This window comes from Enoplosus armatus, unplaced genomic scaffold (genome assembly GCF_043641665.1).
Source record: "Enoplosus armatus isolate fEnoArm2 unplaced genomic scaffold, fEnoArm2.hap1 Scaffold_72, whole genome shotgun sequence".
Taxonomy (NCBI): Eukaryota; Metazoa; Chordata; class Actinopteri; order Centrarchiformes; family Enoplosidae; genus Enoplosus; species Enoplosus armatus.
In genome coordinates this window covers 9693-25342 of record NW_027261264.1, presented here as the reverse complement: position 1 = coordinate 25342, position 15650 = coordinate 9693, and the positions used below count along the sequence as shown (strand labels likewise).

Genomic DNA, 15650 nt, shown 5'->3' with positions numbered 1-15650 from the left:
GTGGTGTAATCTACACAGATACAGTGTAGATATAAGAAAGTTGAGTATCTGCTCTTTACTTTTGCAAGGGTAAGACTCAAAGGCAGTGTAAAGGTACGCCAGGTCAGAGAATGGTGTGGAAAACGAATCAAATCTATTCTATTTGTAAGACTAGTGGAGCTATATAGGCAGGAATGACAGCTGGTCAACTCAGCAGGCCATGGCAGTCAGATGACACTACTTATGAAGCCAGTGGGGCCAACCAATGTAGTTTAGCCAAAGGTAGCCATAGCCATATCTTAGCCTAAGATATACGGTCTGGTTAAGCAGCCATGTATCTCCTCTTTGCTTGGGAACAGGTAGAATTCAAATGCAGTTTAAAAGGACGTTTAGTCTGTTAAGGAATGGTGTCACCTGTCAGAGCTTGTTGGTTTGGGAGCGTGTACTTGTTGGTTTACTCTACAAAACAGTGAAAATGGCCCAGAAAAAAAACTAAAAGGCATCAAAAAAGGGCACCATGGAGCTGACAAATGATTCTTGGCGCATCAAGGTGGTCAAACTGGAAAACACTGAGGACCAATTAAAGATTGAGCACTTCAAACCATTAAAGTGCAAAGATCATCCTGTATCAATAAGCACTTTTCATACATAAAATGCGGCAATAAATTATAATATAGTAAAGAATGCAACATTAAGTCTTATACATGTGTGTGTGCATATATGCTAAAAATAGCCATTGCCCAACCTAAACTCTAACCCCAGCCTTGGCCTTTGCTCCAGTATTTTCTCCATACTGGACCTGGTTTCAGCGTCACTGAGAGCACCGTTGTTGCTCGCTGAAATTGCACAAAAAATATGATGCAGTGTTAAAAGACAATTCTACACACACACATATATAGTATACAGTATACACAGTGCAAGGAGAATCAGAGATATATTTCAACCTAAATAAACAATGTCACTGATAATGTGTTTAACTTGACAAATATTATAGTATGAAAAGATTTTCTCGTTAGATTTCCAGTTACTTGGGTTCTGTTTTACTGAAGTTTTTGTCAAGGAGGACGTCACTGACGTGAGATATCGGACCAATTCATTAACAGATCAGATTCTTTTTTTATAGAAAATATTCTAGAATATGTACAGGTCTATTCACCTGCTAAATGATGCCTAATTTGTCCCACAATTACAATATACGGTCGGGAAATGTAGATACTATACAATAAGCCTAGAAATACAGGGAGTGAAAGACTCAAAGCCTCATGTTGAAGCAGCTAAACTCAGCCCACCGGTAGAAACACTATACTACAGCTAATTTAAGAGCGTGTTTCAAGTGGTCTTGATCTGGACCACAGCAGACTGTCACCCAATCGGTCTCAAGTCTTGCGGGTTTGAGTCTAAATTCCTGTTAAACACTCTCAGAGGCTGGAACGAGGTGTACTCAGGTCTATATAGTACATAACATTCCACTGTCACCAAATCACTACAGCTCTTTGTTCAGATTTTAAAATATTGAACTCACAGGGAATATTTCTTTCCTCCTAAGCAGGATTATTTATACAGTAGGATTATTTATTTTTGCCTTTATCACTTAAGTAGATTATGAATACAGTCAATAATACAACTGCTAGTGCAAACCACAGGTGGCCCTGCATAGTTATGCCATTAAAACACATTATTCGACACTTGAATTGTGAATGAGCCCTCAATGATTTGTCGAATTTAAATAATAATAATAAAACTGCATCCAAGCTATGTGAATTTAAGTGTCAAATAAATTATATTACGACAAAGTTATTGTATTTGTAATAAGGGAGCATATCTACAATGTAATAACATGCTAATTTGCACAACATAATAAAGACTTACATTCCTAATATACACACAAAGCAAAGTTTCACTATTGAATTCTATAACAAATATATTATAAGTCCTCCATTTACAGTGAACATCAATGTTAAACCTCTGCTCACCAGCATGACAACAGGCAATGAGGTTAAAGTTCAGAAGAGCATTTTTGTGGGGATCAGGGTTTCCTGATAACTTTGTGTAAACATGCCCTTTAAAGGATTTTTGGTGTAAAAGGTCGTGACTCTTCAAGTGTATAATCTCACCTCTGAGTAGCACTCAGACTCTGAACAGTGTGAGGAATATCTTAATAAAGACTTACACAAAAGCAGCCTCTTTGTGGCACATACTAGTTTTGTGTTAACATTTAAAATTATACATTTAGTTTCACATATGTTGACATTATAACATTACCGTGTTAGCAAGCTAACAAAGTAACAAGTTCCAAGTTCTTATCCTGCATCCCACCATTAATTATTGTTGTTAATCAAAGTATTATCAATAACTCATCCTGCACTCAGGGGCCATTACATAAATATATCCAATCAAATGTGATGAGGCAACTGGCTATATGATAAATAAAACACTACATTTCTTTAGCACATGGGCTGTAGTGGCTAGTAGAGCAGCATCATGGGTCAGAGGTGAGGTTTTAGAGAGGTCTGGATGGAGGCCAACAACCGTCTACAACTGTGTAGTCGGTGGTGTCCAGCTCCAACCCGCTGTGGTTCTCCAGAGACTCCATGTCGCTCTCTCTTGTCTACTTTTGAGCAATGAAAGTGAACTGCCAAGGATTTGATCGAGGCCCTCTCATAATTAAACTCTACTCCTATGTCAGCTGTATTTACAACAGTTCATGTTGTCATGTTCTTGTCATGAAAGACAAGAAGCCTGAATAACTATGCTTACTATTGCTAACTACACAGAATCAGGTTCCAGATGGTCGCCGATTGAGGTATGGACAAATGCAACAGTGTCGATACTTGCATCAAATCCCATCTTTATTAAGATAAACTGTATACAACCCCAGTCACAGGGCGACATTGCTGCCACACAGAAAAATCTCCAACGTCCAACCTCTTGATACAGCTCTGAGCAGAAGTGGCTACAGGTCCCACTGTGTGTCTGTGCAGCCACATAGAAGATGAGTGATATTTGAGGTAAACAGAAAAGAACTCTATTGGCATATGCAGGTTTCTTTTCAATAGTGTCTTTAAATATCAGGACTGGGGTCGACACGCTCACAAATGACGTGCTTTCGCATGACAAAAATGAGCAAAAGTTTCAAATCAGTACTTCATTTAATCTATTTATTTAAGGTCATGTTGACTTGACTTTGGGTCACGTTTAAAGTGGTCTCAGCCATCCGTTTGATTTTGGATCTACCCCAATCCATCCATGCATAAATGTACCTGCTGATAGGAGGGAAGTGTAGCTACAGCCATTTTATCAACCGACATGGGACCATCACGTCTCATGTTCGTGTCTCAATTTTGCATTACAGCTGAGTCAAGAGCAAATGAAAAAGTATCCAGCTCGCCATCTCAATTTGACTAAATATTCACAAGAGGTCACTGTGTCAAAAGGCTGAAAAAACATCACACACACTCACACACACATTATCTTTAAATTCAAACAATGTAGGATTTTCTCAGAGTAAATAACTGTTAAACAGACAGACAAGGCGCTCGAGGTGTCAGGCACATGCAATTTAACAGAGGAATTCCAAGGTGTTGTTATGAGCCCTTTGGCAGCCATATTGGAGGTCCACTACTCCTGACAATGTGTAAAGTGTCATAATATAAGAAAGTAGCTTTGGTTGATTTCTGCACAGTTCGGATTAAGGAGGAGGAAAAACGTTTTTTTGACTTATTTTAAAGGGGCACAAGCCAAAAAGGTGGGAACCACTGAGCTAAAGTATCAAGTAGAAGCTAGCATCGGCACCTCATGCCTTGATAATTGAGCCTGCTAGCTAACAGCTAACTTTCACTAACCGACTGAGGAAGAATGGTTTCTGAAAAGGATCTTTTTCATATCTCTTGGCCTGTCTGGTTGTTAAATGTTTTGTTAAGCAAATTCAGCTGCGAAGCCTGTTTCAGTATTAGCATTTGAGTCACAACTAGGAAGCGTACTGATGGAATTGGTAAAAACCAGGCACTGGTGCTACTGTAATATTCAGTGATGGGAAAAAATAAACCATTTATATATAAAAAAATGTTTTCCTAATTTTTTTAACGTTTTAGAAATGTAACTGATCAGATCCAGAGTGATTAATGAAGTTGTCTGCGGAGGAATGGCTGAGAAAGGGATCAAACCCTGGATCCTCCCATTACAAGGGGTTTCCACTGCTGTAACATGTCACCGTTTTCTAGTTTGACAGCAATATTTCAATGAGAAAGTCCTACATTTTCATCATTTATCTTTTTTTGCTGCTGTTGAGATTTAGAAGAGATGGTGTAGACGATGGGTGGTTGTCATCATTGAAGAAGAGCAGAGAGATGACAACGCAGGAAGCAGAAAAATGGCTGAGTCATGTCGTCTTTCTGTTTTTGCTTTTCTCCCCCACACATTTGTTGATTCTTCACATTCCTCCCGGAAACAAGCCTCACCCTGTTCCCCCACACACCCTTCCCTCGAAGTATGCACTTGCACGCTCCTGACATAAGTGCACTTTCATGCACTGTCTTTCCTCGCAAAGAGAACTTATATATATATAACCACAGGCTGTCAGACATTTGCTCTATGCCCTTTAGAAACAGAGGAGTGCGCAGCTGGAGCAAAGAGATTCTTACTGTTACATTAATCAGAGTAGAAAAGCCTGGGTTCATTTCAGTGAATATGTGCACAAGTGCATACTTTAGGGTTGGGGTACGGTTAGATAGTGGGACGTAAGCTTTAAGACAGAACAGTATGCCAGCTCAGTAGCCCAGAGTCCCTGTCTCTCTTCCAGATGTCTGGGACCAGCCTGGTAGCACAGAGACAGACAGGAGAGGGGCTATGGCTAGCTAGCAGGGCAAGCTAGCTTAGTTAGCCGCCCAGGCCTCAAGATCCGCCATGTCGTCTTCGTCTTCTTCCTCCTTCTTCTTGGCTAAAAAAAAGGAACAAATAGAAATAAAGCATGGAATATAATTATCATATTGTGTAGACTTTAGTGATGCTAAAGTCAATAAAGTATTTCTGATTTGTGTGTGCATTAAACAGAGGTTTTATGAAAGTGACATATAATACCTGGTCTAGATGGTAGTGATGTAGATGGTACGCTGGGTAGAGGAACGTCCTCTGTTCCTTCGATTTCCAGAAGATTTTGGTCCAGCTCTTCCTGTTCCAGCTCCTCCAGCTCGGCCATAAGCTCATCCTGAACACACACAAACACAAGTAAGTAATCAAGCAATAAGGTTTGTGTAGGGACACCACAGACATAGACTAATTCATTTTAGAATTAATTTAGAATTTTCTCCATTTTATTCTGGTGCCAGCAGCTGCAACTGGAAGAGTACATTAGGTTATGGAGACATAAGTGAAGACCAAGTGAAGTCTAAGCTTTTTGCCTCCATGTCTCAAGTCAACTTGACTCAAAGTCGAGTTGCCAGTCCTCATTTTTTGCAACTCAACGCAGGTAAGAGTTCTGGAAGTGGTTGTGGTTTTTGTTCTCACCTCGTCAAACTCGTCTCCAAAACCAATCGGTCTGGAAATTACATCCGAGATTTCTTGAGCCACTTCCTGTTGTTCTGTGATGTCCGCCATCAGATCATCTACTTTGTCTATGTCCCTGTGAAACAGAAGGACAGAGAGAGAGAGAGAGACGACATGAACATGTAAACATTCATACATACAAGTATAAATAAATCAATATAAAACAATGGTAGACCATGTGCCATTTAGATCTTTGGGCCACCAAAGTATTGTCTGCATACAGTAACTCATAATACTTACTTACTTAAACCTCAGCACAGACAAAAGAAAATTGAACCTGTAACTTGTTTCTAAATGTCTCTCTTACATGTTTTCGTGTGCAGCCTTCATTGCCTTGGCGGCGAAGCCCATGTTCTTGAGCACTTCTGTGTTGGTGTTGGCATTCTCTAGCGCCTCCCTCTGGAACTCAATAGTAGACAACGTCCCGTCAATCTGAGCCAGCTGCTTCTCATAACGCTTTTTCCTCTTCAAGGCCTGTAGAGCCGCTGGACAGGAAGAGACAAAGTTAGTTCAGGAGACAGCCACAACTCTGCCAATGTTCTCAATATAAAAACAACTCAGTGGGTGTTGATGAGGTATTTTAAGAAGGCTTTTTTTCTTTCAGGGGTTTAAATGTAAACCCTAGAAGTGTGAGAAAGCGAGAGACAAGGCAGAGACAAATAGTCAATTCAGTAGCATAGCATGCATAACTGAAGCCCAAAAACAAAGACACATTCTGCTGGTTGGAGACATGGTGCTTCTGAAACACTTCCAGTGAAAATTTGAACTGCGACAGAGACACAACGAGCCACAGCACAACCAGAACATGAAGCCATGACCAGCAGACCTTTGGTTCTACGTGACAATGCAGCAGAAGCAGCTTGCTTAGTGGTGGAAGGACAGATTAGGAGCAGGAGGAGTTGTACTGCTGTGAGATGAGCTGCAGAGAACTGTTTGCATGTTGAATTACAGTGTTTGTCCTAATGGAGCAGGACTCTGTTAATCTGATAAAATCCTGTCTGAGCCAAATGTCTGCCTGCAGACGCAGTTTGCTTCAGTCAGGCTGTTTTAGGTTTGTCCCCTCACACACACAGAGGACTGGCCTCATCCAAATTAACTGGCAGAGTAATATTTGGGAAACCTGAGGCAACTGTTGGATTGGCTGGGATTTCCACCACTGGAAAGGACCCCTCTGACTGGTTTTGGTTGATTGCGAAAAAGTGACGTTTGTAGCATGTGTTGAAACAATGAGTTGATTAGTCAATCATTAGAAAATGAAATGACAATAAATTATTGTTTAAGCCATTTATGAAACAAATATGCCAAAATTTGATCTGACTGCTGATCAGACAAAACAGGCAATTTAAAGAAGCGCTCTGGGAATTTTGATCTTTTCACTGTATTCCGACCTTTAATAGACTACACAGATTAATAGATAATGAAAATAACTAAACAAACTGTCTAAAACTCAAAGATATTCAATTTACAATAACATGAATAGAGGAAGGCCTCACATTTTAAACTGGAACAAGTGAATATGGCATTTCTGCAATTGTTCTCCTTGAGTCTCAAAATTGTTAGCAACCAACATTCTGTCAATTAACCAATCGATGAATTCACTGGTTGTTCCCGCTCTCCTTGTTACTGTATATTCTTTATGTAGCATGTCAGGTAGGTTTAAATACACAGACATGATAATAAACAGGGAATAAACCATAAACAGGGAAGTCCCTTTTGGTGCTGTCATGGGAATCACCTCATCAAGGGAGCCAGTGACAATCCTGCTGAGTCATATGTGCTGAGGAGGAGGGGTGATGAAGTAACAAGAAATAAGTGTGTCGGCTGGAGTGTGTTTGGATTACAGCTTTAGAATTAAGATTAGAAGATGAGATTGAAGTTACATAAGGTTTAGCTTTAAAAAGAGATCAAAGTTAACATTAGTTAAGATAAGGATTTGGGTTTAGCCATATAATACTTTCTACTTGCTGTTGCCCTCTTGAGTAGCAACAGGTAACTAAAATGAGTTTAACTACAGTAAAGATGACGTAGTGGAAAGTTCAGTGGAAGGCTGCTGTTATCTGATTCAGACACTTCGAAACAGGAGTGCCAGTTAGTAGTGTATATTTTGTTTTTAGATAGATTTGTTTATACAAAGATGCACAGACATAAGAAATTATCTTTGTTTTAATCCTGCTTTGTTGCTGCCACAGCAATGCTGTCCAAGAGCAGAGTCCCGCAAATGTACACACACTCAGACTTAAAAAAGTGTTTTAGAAACACAGGTAATAGTATACAGGATCAGGATATCAAGTAATCAGTATTTCTAACACAGTCTTCCTGTATTAACCTGGTTATTCTTAATCCCTTCAATTGAAAAAGCACCATGTTGACAGGAAACCTGGTGGAGGTTTCCTGTCAACATGGTGCTTCTGAAATGTAGGCTCTGCATGTAAACACAAACCACAAAGACTGATTCATTTTATGGTATACAACTGACGATGGCATGAAAGGATGTCATGCCATGAAATGTTACCCGATTATAGTGCCAATGTGATGATTGTGTTTTATGCCCAAAACATTTTTTTAGCCACGCTAGAGGCTTGGTAATGTTGGTCAGTTGGCCCACCACTTTGGTCCAGATTGATTTAATTTGTTGTTGATACCCAACGTGTAATCAAAATCTGCTGGTTTTAACATATAACTAGGCTTTATCACACACACACACACACACACACACACACACACACACACACACACACACACCTTTATCAATCTACTGTGTGTGGTCAGTCTGGTCCACCAGGAGCCAGACAGCGGCTGACAGTTCCAGTTTGATCAGATTATATCAGCAGCTGACCCTTTTCCTGGACTGATAACATCATTACCCAACATCACACAAACAATTATTAGATTATCTGGCTTGCAAAGCTGCATTCAAACCGCCTGCCTTGAATTTCACAAGGTTGGTGACCCACTGTTTTTACTGTTGTCCTGCTCTATTCTACCGACAACCTCTGTGGCATTTTACAGAAGTGACTGACCCTACGTATAAAGTCTGATTCACAAGTACAGTCCGTTTTGTCTGTCACATGGTCACCTCCATGAACTCTACTCAACTGAAATGTTATTGTTGCTGACACTTCGGAGAAATGAATCCATTTACTGGCTGTTGTGGAATATTTTCAACTAGAGAAAAAGGCTTTTTGATGATGGGTTGTCTGTAAAACCTATTTAAGAATATACTGCTGACGTAAAGCAGAAGCTGTTACATAGTCATTTCTCACCATGATATTATTCTTCAGTTCTGTTTCAACTCTCTGTAGCTTGGAGGAAAAACCCAAGTGGAAAAAACAAAGCCAAAGAGCACTATTAAAATACCTGATGTAAAACAACAAGAAGGAGGTGAAGTATAGTCATAAAAAGTGGAAACACGAAGTAGTTAAACCTAAGAGGGCCACCGTGCAGATGCTGTTATCATGGTGGGTTTGGTGTGTTTGCCACGAAGAATTTATCTATTGCACGTATTGTTGTTGTTAAGTGACAGGATGAACTATGTTGAAAATCAGGTTTCAGCGTTGGAAGCTGGTGTACCATGTAATTCAGACAGGGACTTTTAAAACCAGTTGTAAACGAGATCATAGTGTTAGTGGTCTCAGTGTTGGTGTTGTGCTTTTTTTTTTGGAGAGAATTTGTGGTTGGATCACAGATTTCCCAGCAACCACAGCTGGCTGTATTTTAGCGTCATGTCATATTTGCCAAAAATATCATGGCAGATGGTTTTATCACACTATTTTGAAAAAAATCTTCTGAAACACTACTATCAGCTGAATAATCATAAAATGATAGAAATGATAGTGAAAAAAATTGTAAATCTTCACACTCTGTTCGTATTGGATTTTATCCAGTCTAACAAATGTGACAATGCATTGAACTGTATGATGCAACGTTGTTGGACTCTGCAAAAGCACTAACATAAAATATACGTAACATCGTAAATAGGAGCCTGTTGGTTGCTAAAAGTATTTGTGCGTTTTCATACATGTTCTGACTTCTTTTGGGTGTTAATGGTTAAATTTTTTTTTGAAAGGGCAGGACCTGTGTAAATGCACACAGAAAGTAACAGTGATGGGCCGTGGCACAGCTGTACTGTTGTTGTACTGTGCCACTTACACCATCCGCCCCTCTGCACAAAGCAAATGCAACAAATGTGGTACTGGTCTCGTTCTCCAAAAGATGAAATAAAACATTCACCGCAGTCAGAGCTGAAGAAAGAAGAACATAATGTGTGTGATCTTAAGGCAACCAGTTTCCTCTTTGTCAGTCACGTCAAATATGCTGGTTGTGCTTCAGGAGGTTGACTATCTAATGTCGGCAAAGCAAGACATGTCCACGATAGCTAAAGCTAACAGGTCTCTCACAGCCCTCTAAAAAGTACGGTAGTTGCGGTAATAGGAATTCTTGGTCATGTTATTATCATTAGTACCAGTCACTATTATATATAGTAAAACCTCTATACTAGCACACCTTTATATGTAATTGACAACTGGATACTGTAAATGTACTGAGCAACATTTTCAATCAATGTAAACCATCTGAGAGCGTAGACCATTTCTGACTTAAGGTTAACATGACAGTCAGCTTTCTTGTCTTTAGCTCTAGTCTCTTCTCCATAACATTACTGAAACAGGAGAAGTGTCACATCAGTTAACCTGAACAAACTGTTTGCAAACTAAATAGCTTGCAGGCTATAAACAAAAATATAATATTCCTGAAAACAAAGTTTGGGCCAATTGCACCTCTGTCTATGCAAGACATAGAATACAAGCTACTATTATTTTTACCAAATGGGTGACTGTTTATGGCGGCTAAAATCTGCTGCAAATTAAAGTGTTTTTTAAAGCATATTTCAGTTTTTTTCCTGGTAGAACACCCAGTACCACATAACAATGTGCTATTTCTACCGTTTTCCTCTCAAGTGTTATTGCTTCCATGGCAGCTTTCCAGAGTTGGTAAATCATGCCTTTTTAGGAGTTTACATTGCTGTGAAGTGCCCGAGAGTTTCATAGGCCTTCAACTGAACTTGCTGGTTTATATTTCATCAACAGTGTTGTGAATGAGCTGAATGGTCGACTATGGGCCTAAACAGTGTGAAACCAGTGTCACAGCCTTCACAGGCACATTCAAAACTTGTTTAGGCACAAACCTGAACATAAGTCAGTCACAGCTTTGTAGGCAACTGTGGCCTCTCCCTGTGACAGGTATTGCTATGCTAGATAGCAAATACCTGCCATGCCATGATGACATATTGCTATTTCATAGAGTAAATAATCCATTAAAAATCAAAGGCAATTGTAGCCCCATTGCATACTTCTGTGCATGACAACATGCTTCATATGGTGACCTTCACAGGTATAAAGGGCTACAAATATTTCATGTGAATGGACAATGCTAGAAAAACACACAAGGACACTCTTTTAAAAGTCATTTACAGAAAAGTCTCCTACTGCCTACAAGTTAAAAATATTTCCTATCCAAGTTGTGACTTCCCTATAACGTGTTGAAATTACATTATTAAATAATAGAGGGTAAAATAAATATAGACAAATGGATCTGATGTTAAAACTTATTATATAAAAATAATTAAATAAAAACGGTTTCCTCATCATCGAAATCACGGAAGGAAATAGTAGGAAACTTTGTCATCTTTAGCTACCATCTTTGTTCAGATCAGAACAGAGTCACTACTGGGGAAATGGGTTAAAAGTATTTTTTTTTTTATCATGTAGCCGGCTAAATATTTTATCCAGATAGTTAGAATAGCCTTTGAGGATTCTGGAAATACTTTCAACAGAGCTGTAGGTACTACTTAACTCTGTCTTGAATATTATGGTAATATATGACAGGCACAATCATACGGAGTAGACAGAAGTAGCAGTAGCATGAAACAGAAATGAAAAGGAAATAGAGTACGAGCGTGTAATATTATGCAAATGTTAAGTGTAATACCTGGATACTCTTACCTAGAATGTTAGTTATATTACTAAAAGCAAGTCGCAGGTCACAGTTTTTCAAACTTGTGTTTAATTTTGGCTGGTCAGTAGACTTTTCACAGTTTAGGAGTTTACAGCTTCCTGTGCTTCCTTTAAAATAGACATTTAAAAATGGAGTCTGGCGGCCGTGGTGGTGGTGACAGACCTGTGTTCAGGTAGGCAGCCTGTCAACTGCCAACTTTCATGTTCCTTCCTCTTCCGTTAGCCTGCGGGCTAACTACCAAACTTAACTAGCGGTTTGTCAAACCCGTCAAACCACGAAGTTCAGAACCTTTTTCCTCACCTCGTTTGTTTTTCGTGCCGTTCTTCTTCGCCGTCAGGAGCTCCTGGTCAATTTTCTTCTCTAAAAAATCCTGTTTTTTGGCCAACATTTCCTCGGTCTCTCGGAGTCGCTGGACAGCCTCCTGGGGTGTCGGCGCTTTCCCACCCTTACCCCCGCTGCCGAATAACTTACCAAACAACGACATTTTGTTATTAAATGTGAGCGATAACGGGTGATTTAACCGTTCACAAACCGCCGGCACTTTGTGATACCGAACAGGTAATCGCTAAATTGCTCTCTTGTCTTCCTTGTCAACTATCGTCGCCGAGCCGGAGGGCTGCTGCTGCCGCTGTTGTTGTTTTTGTCTCTTCTTCCGCTTTGCCGCACAGGCCTCGTGATGTCATTACGTCAGCGCTATTACGTGAGTCATGCGTGAGACATGCTTTCAGGGGGAATTTCACAAACGAGCAGAAACCGTTTAAATACATGATGCGTAATATTTCTAAATATAAGAATTTCAATTACTTCTATTTTACAGATTACATGAAAATTTATCTTCTTCTTCTTCTTCTTCTTCTTCTTCTTCTTCTTCTTGTTTGTTGTAGTTTTAGTAGTATTTGTACCTGTTTCATATCAGCTTTCTGCCGAATTACATTGTGCAGTGTTTTGATCTGGTATTGTACAATGACTGTGACATTTTTGAGTGAAGAGGTACTTTAAAATTGTTTTCAACAAATCAGTTTCTGAATAGATTTGAGAGTGAGAAATAGGCCACATAGACTGGCTAGATCACGGTAAATTAAGAATAACTGCAGATATTAAAATCAAGATATATGATATTGGTAATAATTGACCAAAAAGTATAATCAGGTCAGCAGACACTGAGATTAAGAGGTGAGCCAGAAGAAGATTGGGGAACAACTGTGAATCAATTAAAAGAAAGAGCGGGATTACATTTTGGAGGCAATACATAAATGTTCAAAATCAGTGAGGAAGAAAATGATCACTTTTAATTCCAGTCATAGAATATATACTTTACTTCTGTCAAAATGTATTCGATGGATACTGCTCTTAACACTGATCTCTGTTAGCATTGTAAGCTTGACAAGAGTACATTTCTCCACATGATTTGGTATTGCCCCAAACTAAAGATTATCTGTGGATAATGTCCCTTGTGATCCAATGATGTGATGATGAACTATAATCAAAACACTGGGCCAAAGCTCAGGAAGCAAATGATAACTGATCAGAGAACAAACTGTGCATTTCAAACTTTCTCTTTAACCTTTGTGAACTGTATAATGAAGAACAACAGTTATAGAGGGACAGAACAGTCCTACCACATCTGTTATCCTGTGACACACAAATTAACTTGTATGCTTTTTAAAATATATATAATCTCACGGTTGGTTTTATTCACATCTTTATCTAATACTACATTGCCTTCTGTTTATCCTCCACATTCAATACTGAGAACTGATTAGCCAAGACAACACAGAACAACGTCTTCCAGTCAGCTGCAAGCGTCGGGAGGCCAGCCCAGCTCCTTCAGAAAACTACGCCTCCCATGATTCACCATGTCATACTTCTCCAGCTGCAGATATGCGTGACCTGAACGCCAACCAATCAGGGCCTGAGTTGTCTGAGGAAGTGGAGGAGAGGGGCCAACCTGGAGGAAAGAAACGTGAAAGTTTTTTAGATAGATCGACAGTCAGACAGACAGACAGACAGACAGACAGATAGATAGATAGATAGATAGATAGATAGACAGATAGATAGACAGATAGATAGATAGATAGATAGATAGATAGATAGATATCGTACGTGGATGTATTTCTCTGGAGGGGTCGGAGGTCGTGCTGCCCGGTCATGGGGAAGCTCCACTCTGACTGCCTCCTTCAGATTCTCACTCTCCCGTTTATACTGAAATACATATAACAGAAAAGGTTTTGTGCTTGTGTGATGGCCTCTAATGTGTGATCACATTTGTGTGAATGCAATCCTACTTCAGCCAAGGTTTATGTTTTCTTTTGGGGGGACAATTTCTTTGTTGCTAATATGTGTAATTGGTGTCTTGCCTACATAATACACTTGCTGTGGTACTCTTTCAACAGTAGAGGGCAGTGTGTGACAGCCCTCTATAGACCCCGGGACTCCTTCTGCAAAGGCAAACTATGTCTCCCTGTCTCATCATTTCTTCACTGTATTTCAGTATCTTGTAACTGTGTGTGTGTGTGTGTGTGTGTGTGTGTGTGTGTGTGTGTGTGTGTGTGTGTGTGTGTGTGTGTGTGTGTGTGTACCTCCTTGTAGACCTCGGTCAGGAAGCCCCACTTCTTGGGCCAGACTTTAGCCGAATCCTTCTCAACTTTTACATGTGCTTTCCTATGCACACACACACACACACACACACACACACAGACACACACAGTAAGTTTGTATATGTGACATCCTGCTGTATAGAGCACTGAAAGGGAAATGAAACAGGTGTTTCTACCACTTGCGGCACTGTTTGCTTTTCTACCACTGACTCCAAACAGGCCGCAAAAACCTTCTTATCATCTAACCTTCACTTAAATCTATAGAAAGCTAAGCTGAAGGTCCAGCTCCAGCAAGACTCATGGGAGCTATAGTTGTTGAATGCTAAGAAAGTAATAAATGGCTGATAACTTAAAGCCTAAATATCACAATGCACTTTACATGAAGATTAAAAAGAAAAGAAAAGGAGGAGGATGAAGTGAGAGTGAAAAAAATAAGAATAATGATGGTAATGATAACAATACTAACAACAATAACAGTAATAGTAGTAATTCACAACACGCATACATACATAGCCAGGCAATTGCACATCTAATATGTTTTAAAAGAAGAAAAAGATCAGAACTCCAGTCAACATCCAGTCCCCCCCCCCCACCACCACCAAATCTAGGTAAGAACATCTTTCCAAATGCTCAGCTTTTTTCAGGAAGAGTGATTAAAAAAAAAACAAATAATACACAGCACTGAAATAAAGAGGCAGTTAGCAGGTTTACCAGATTTCATCTTGATGCACAAAGTTGATGGGTCCAGATGTCCGCTGAGAATCCGCCATCTGTCCTGACCAGTGTGTGTGTGTCAGTGTGTGCGGTTTCTTTCTCTCGGCCCGGCTAATGTTTCACCTGTGTGTAAGTCACACTGACAGACCTGTTTACTGTCGTCGTGGAGACGGCGTTCCCTGACACATATATCTCTTCTCTCTGTTCTCTGTGTGTGTAACCGTGGTGACGGTGGGATGGAACCACTGGAGGGTCGCTGGGAGCTCAGACATTTCTGTGTTTTCAGTCCACTGCTTTGGTCCCGATTGAATTATCTCAACAATTATTTGATGGATTGCCATGAAATTTGGTACAATAATTGATGATCCCCAGAGGATGAATACAGATGACCTTTGTGATCCCTTGACTTTTCATCTGGCGCCACCAGCAGGTCAAAGTTTTCACTTATCCAGTAAATTATCTATGTACCTCCTAGATAGACTGGCACACCATTTTGTACAGGTGTTAATTCCTACTGACTTTGGTGATCCTATTAACATTAACATCACCTGATAAACATCAGCATGTTAGCATTGCCACTGTGAGCATGTTAGCATGCTGACATTAGCACACAAAGCAAGTGGAAACACAAAGCACCAGAATTGGAGACCAGGTGAATCCTGGTCTCCAATTCTGGTGCTTTGTGTTTCCTAACAATACCTAACAATACTTCACACATTGTCTAACTCAGTGTTTCCCAACCTAGGGGTCGTGACCCCCACTAGGGGTTGCCAAAGCTCCACAGGGGGTCGTGAAGCCCTCTTGATT

The 15650-nt window shown here is 39.9% G+C and overlaps 2 protein-coding genes across 3 annotated transcripts; both read right to left on the bottom strand.

Moving 5' to 3' along the window:
- Nucleotides 1–2810: 2810 nt before the first annotated feature.
- Nucleotides 2811–12152, bottom strand: LOC139307295 (charged multivesicular body protein 4b). Of its 2 annotated transcripts, none has more exons than XM_070931118.1 (5): nt 11833–12152; nt 5828–6005; nt 5482–5596; nt 5047–5182; nt 2811–4915 (listed from the first exon to the last, which is right to left on the bottom strand). In XM_070931118.1, the coding sequence occupies exons 1-5, from the start codon at nt 12014–12016 to the stop codon at nt 4851–4853; spliced, it is 678 nt and encodes a 225-aa protein (XP_070787219.1). In that variant the 5' UTR covers nt 12017–12152; the 3' UTR covers nt 2811–4850. The 2 variants fall into 2 exon arrangements, with proteins under 2 accessions (XP_070787219.1, XP_070787218.1); XM_070931117.1 differs by having other exon boundaries at nt 5056–5182.
- Nucleotides 12153–13324: 1172 nt separating this feature from the next.
- LOC139307298 (ciliary microtubule inner protein 1-like) lies at nt 13325–14899 on the bottom strand. The gene is made up of 4 exons (XM_070931120.1): nt 14841–14899; nt 14112–14193; nt 13636–13734; nt 13325–13480 (listed from the first exon to the last, which is right to left on the bottom strand). Exons 1-4 carry the CDS (start codon nt 14897–14899, stop codon nt 13325–13327), a joined length of 396 nt encoding a protein of 131 aa, XP_070787221.1.
- Between the last annotated feature and the right edge of the window lie 751 nt (nt 14900–15650).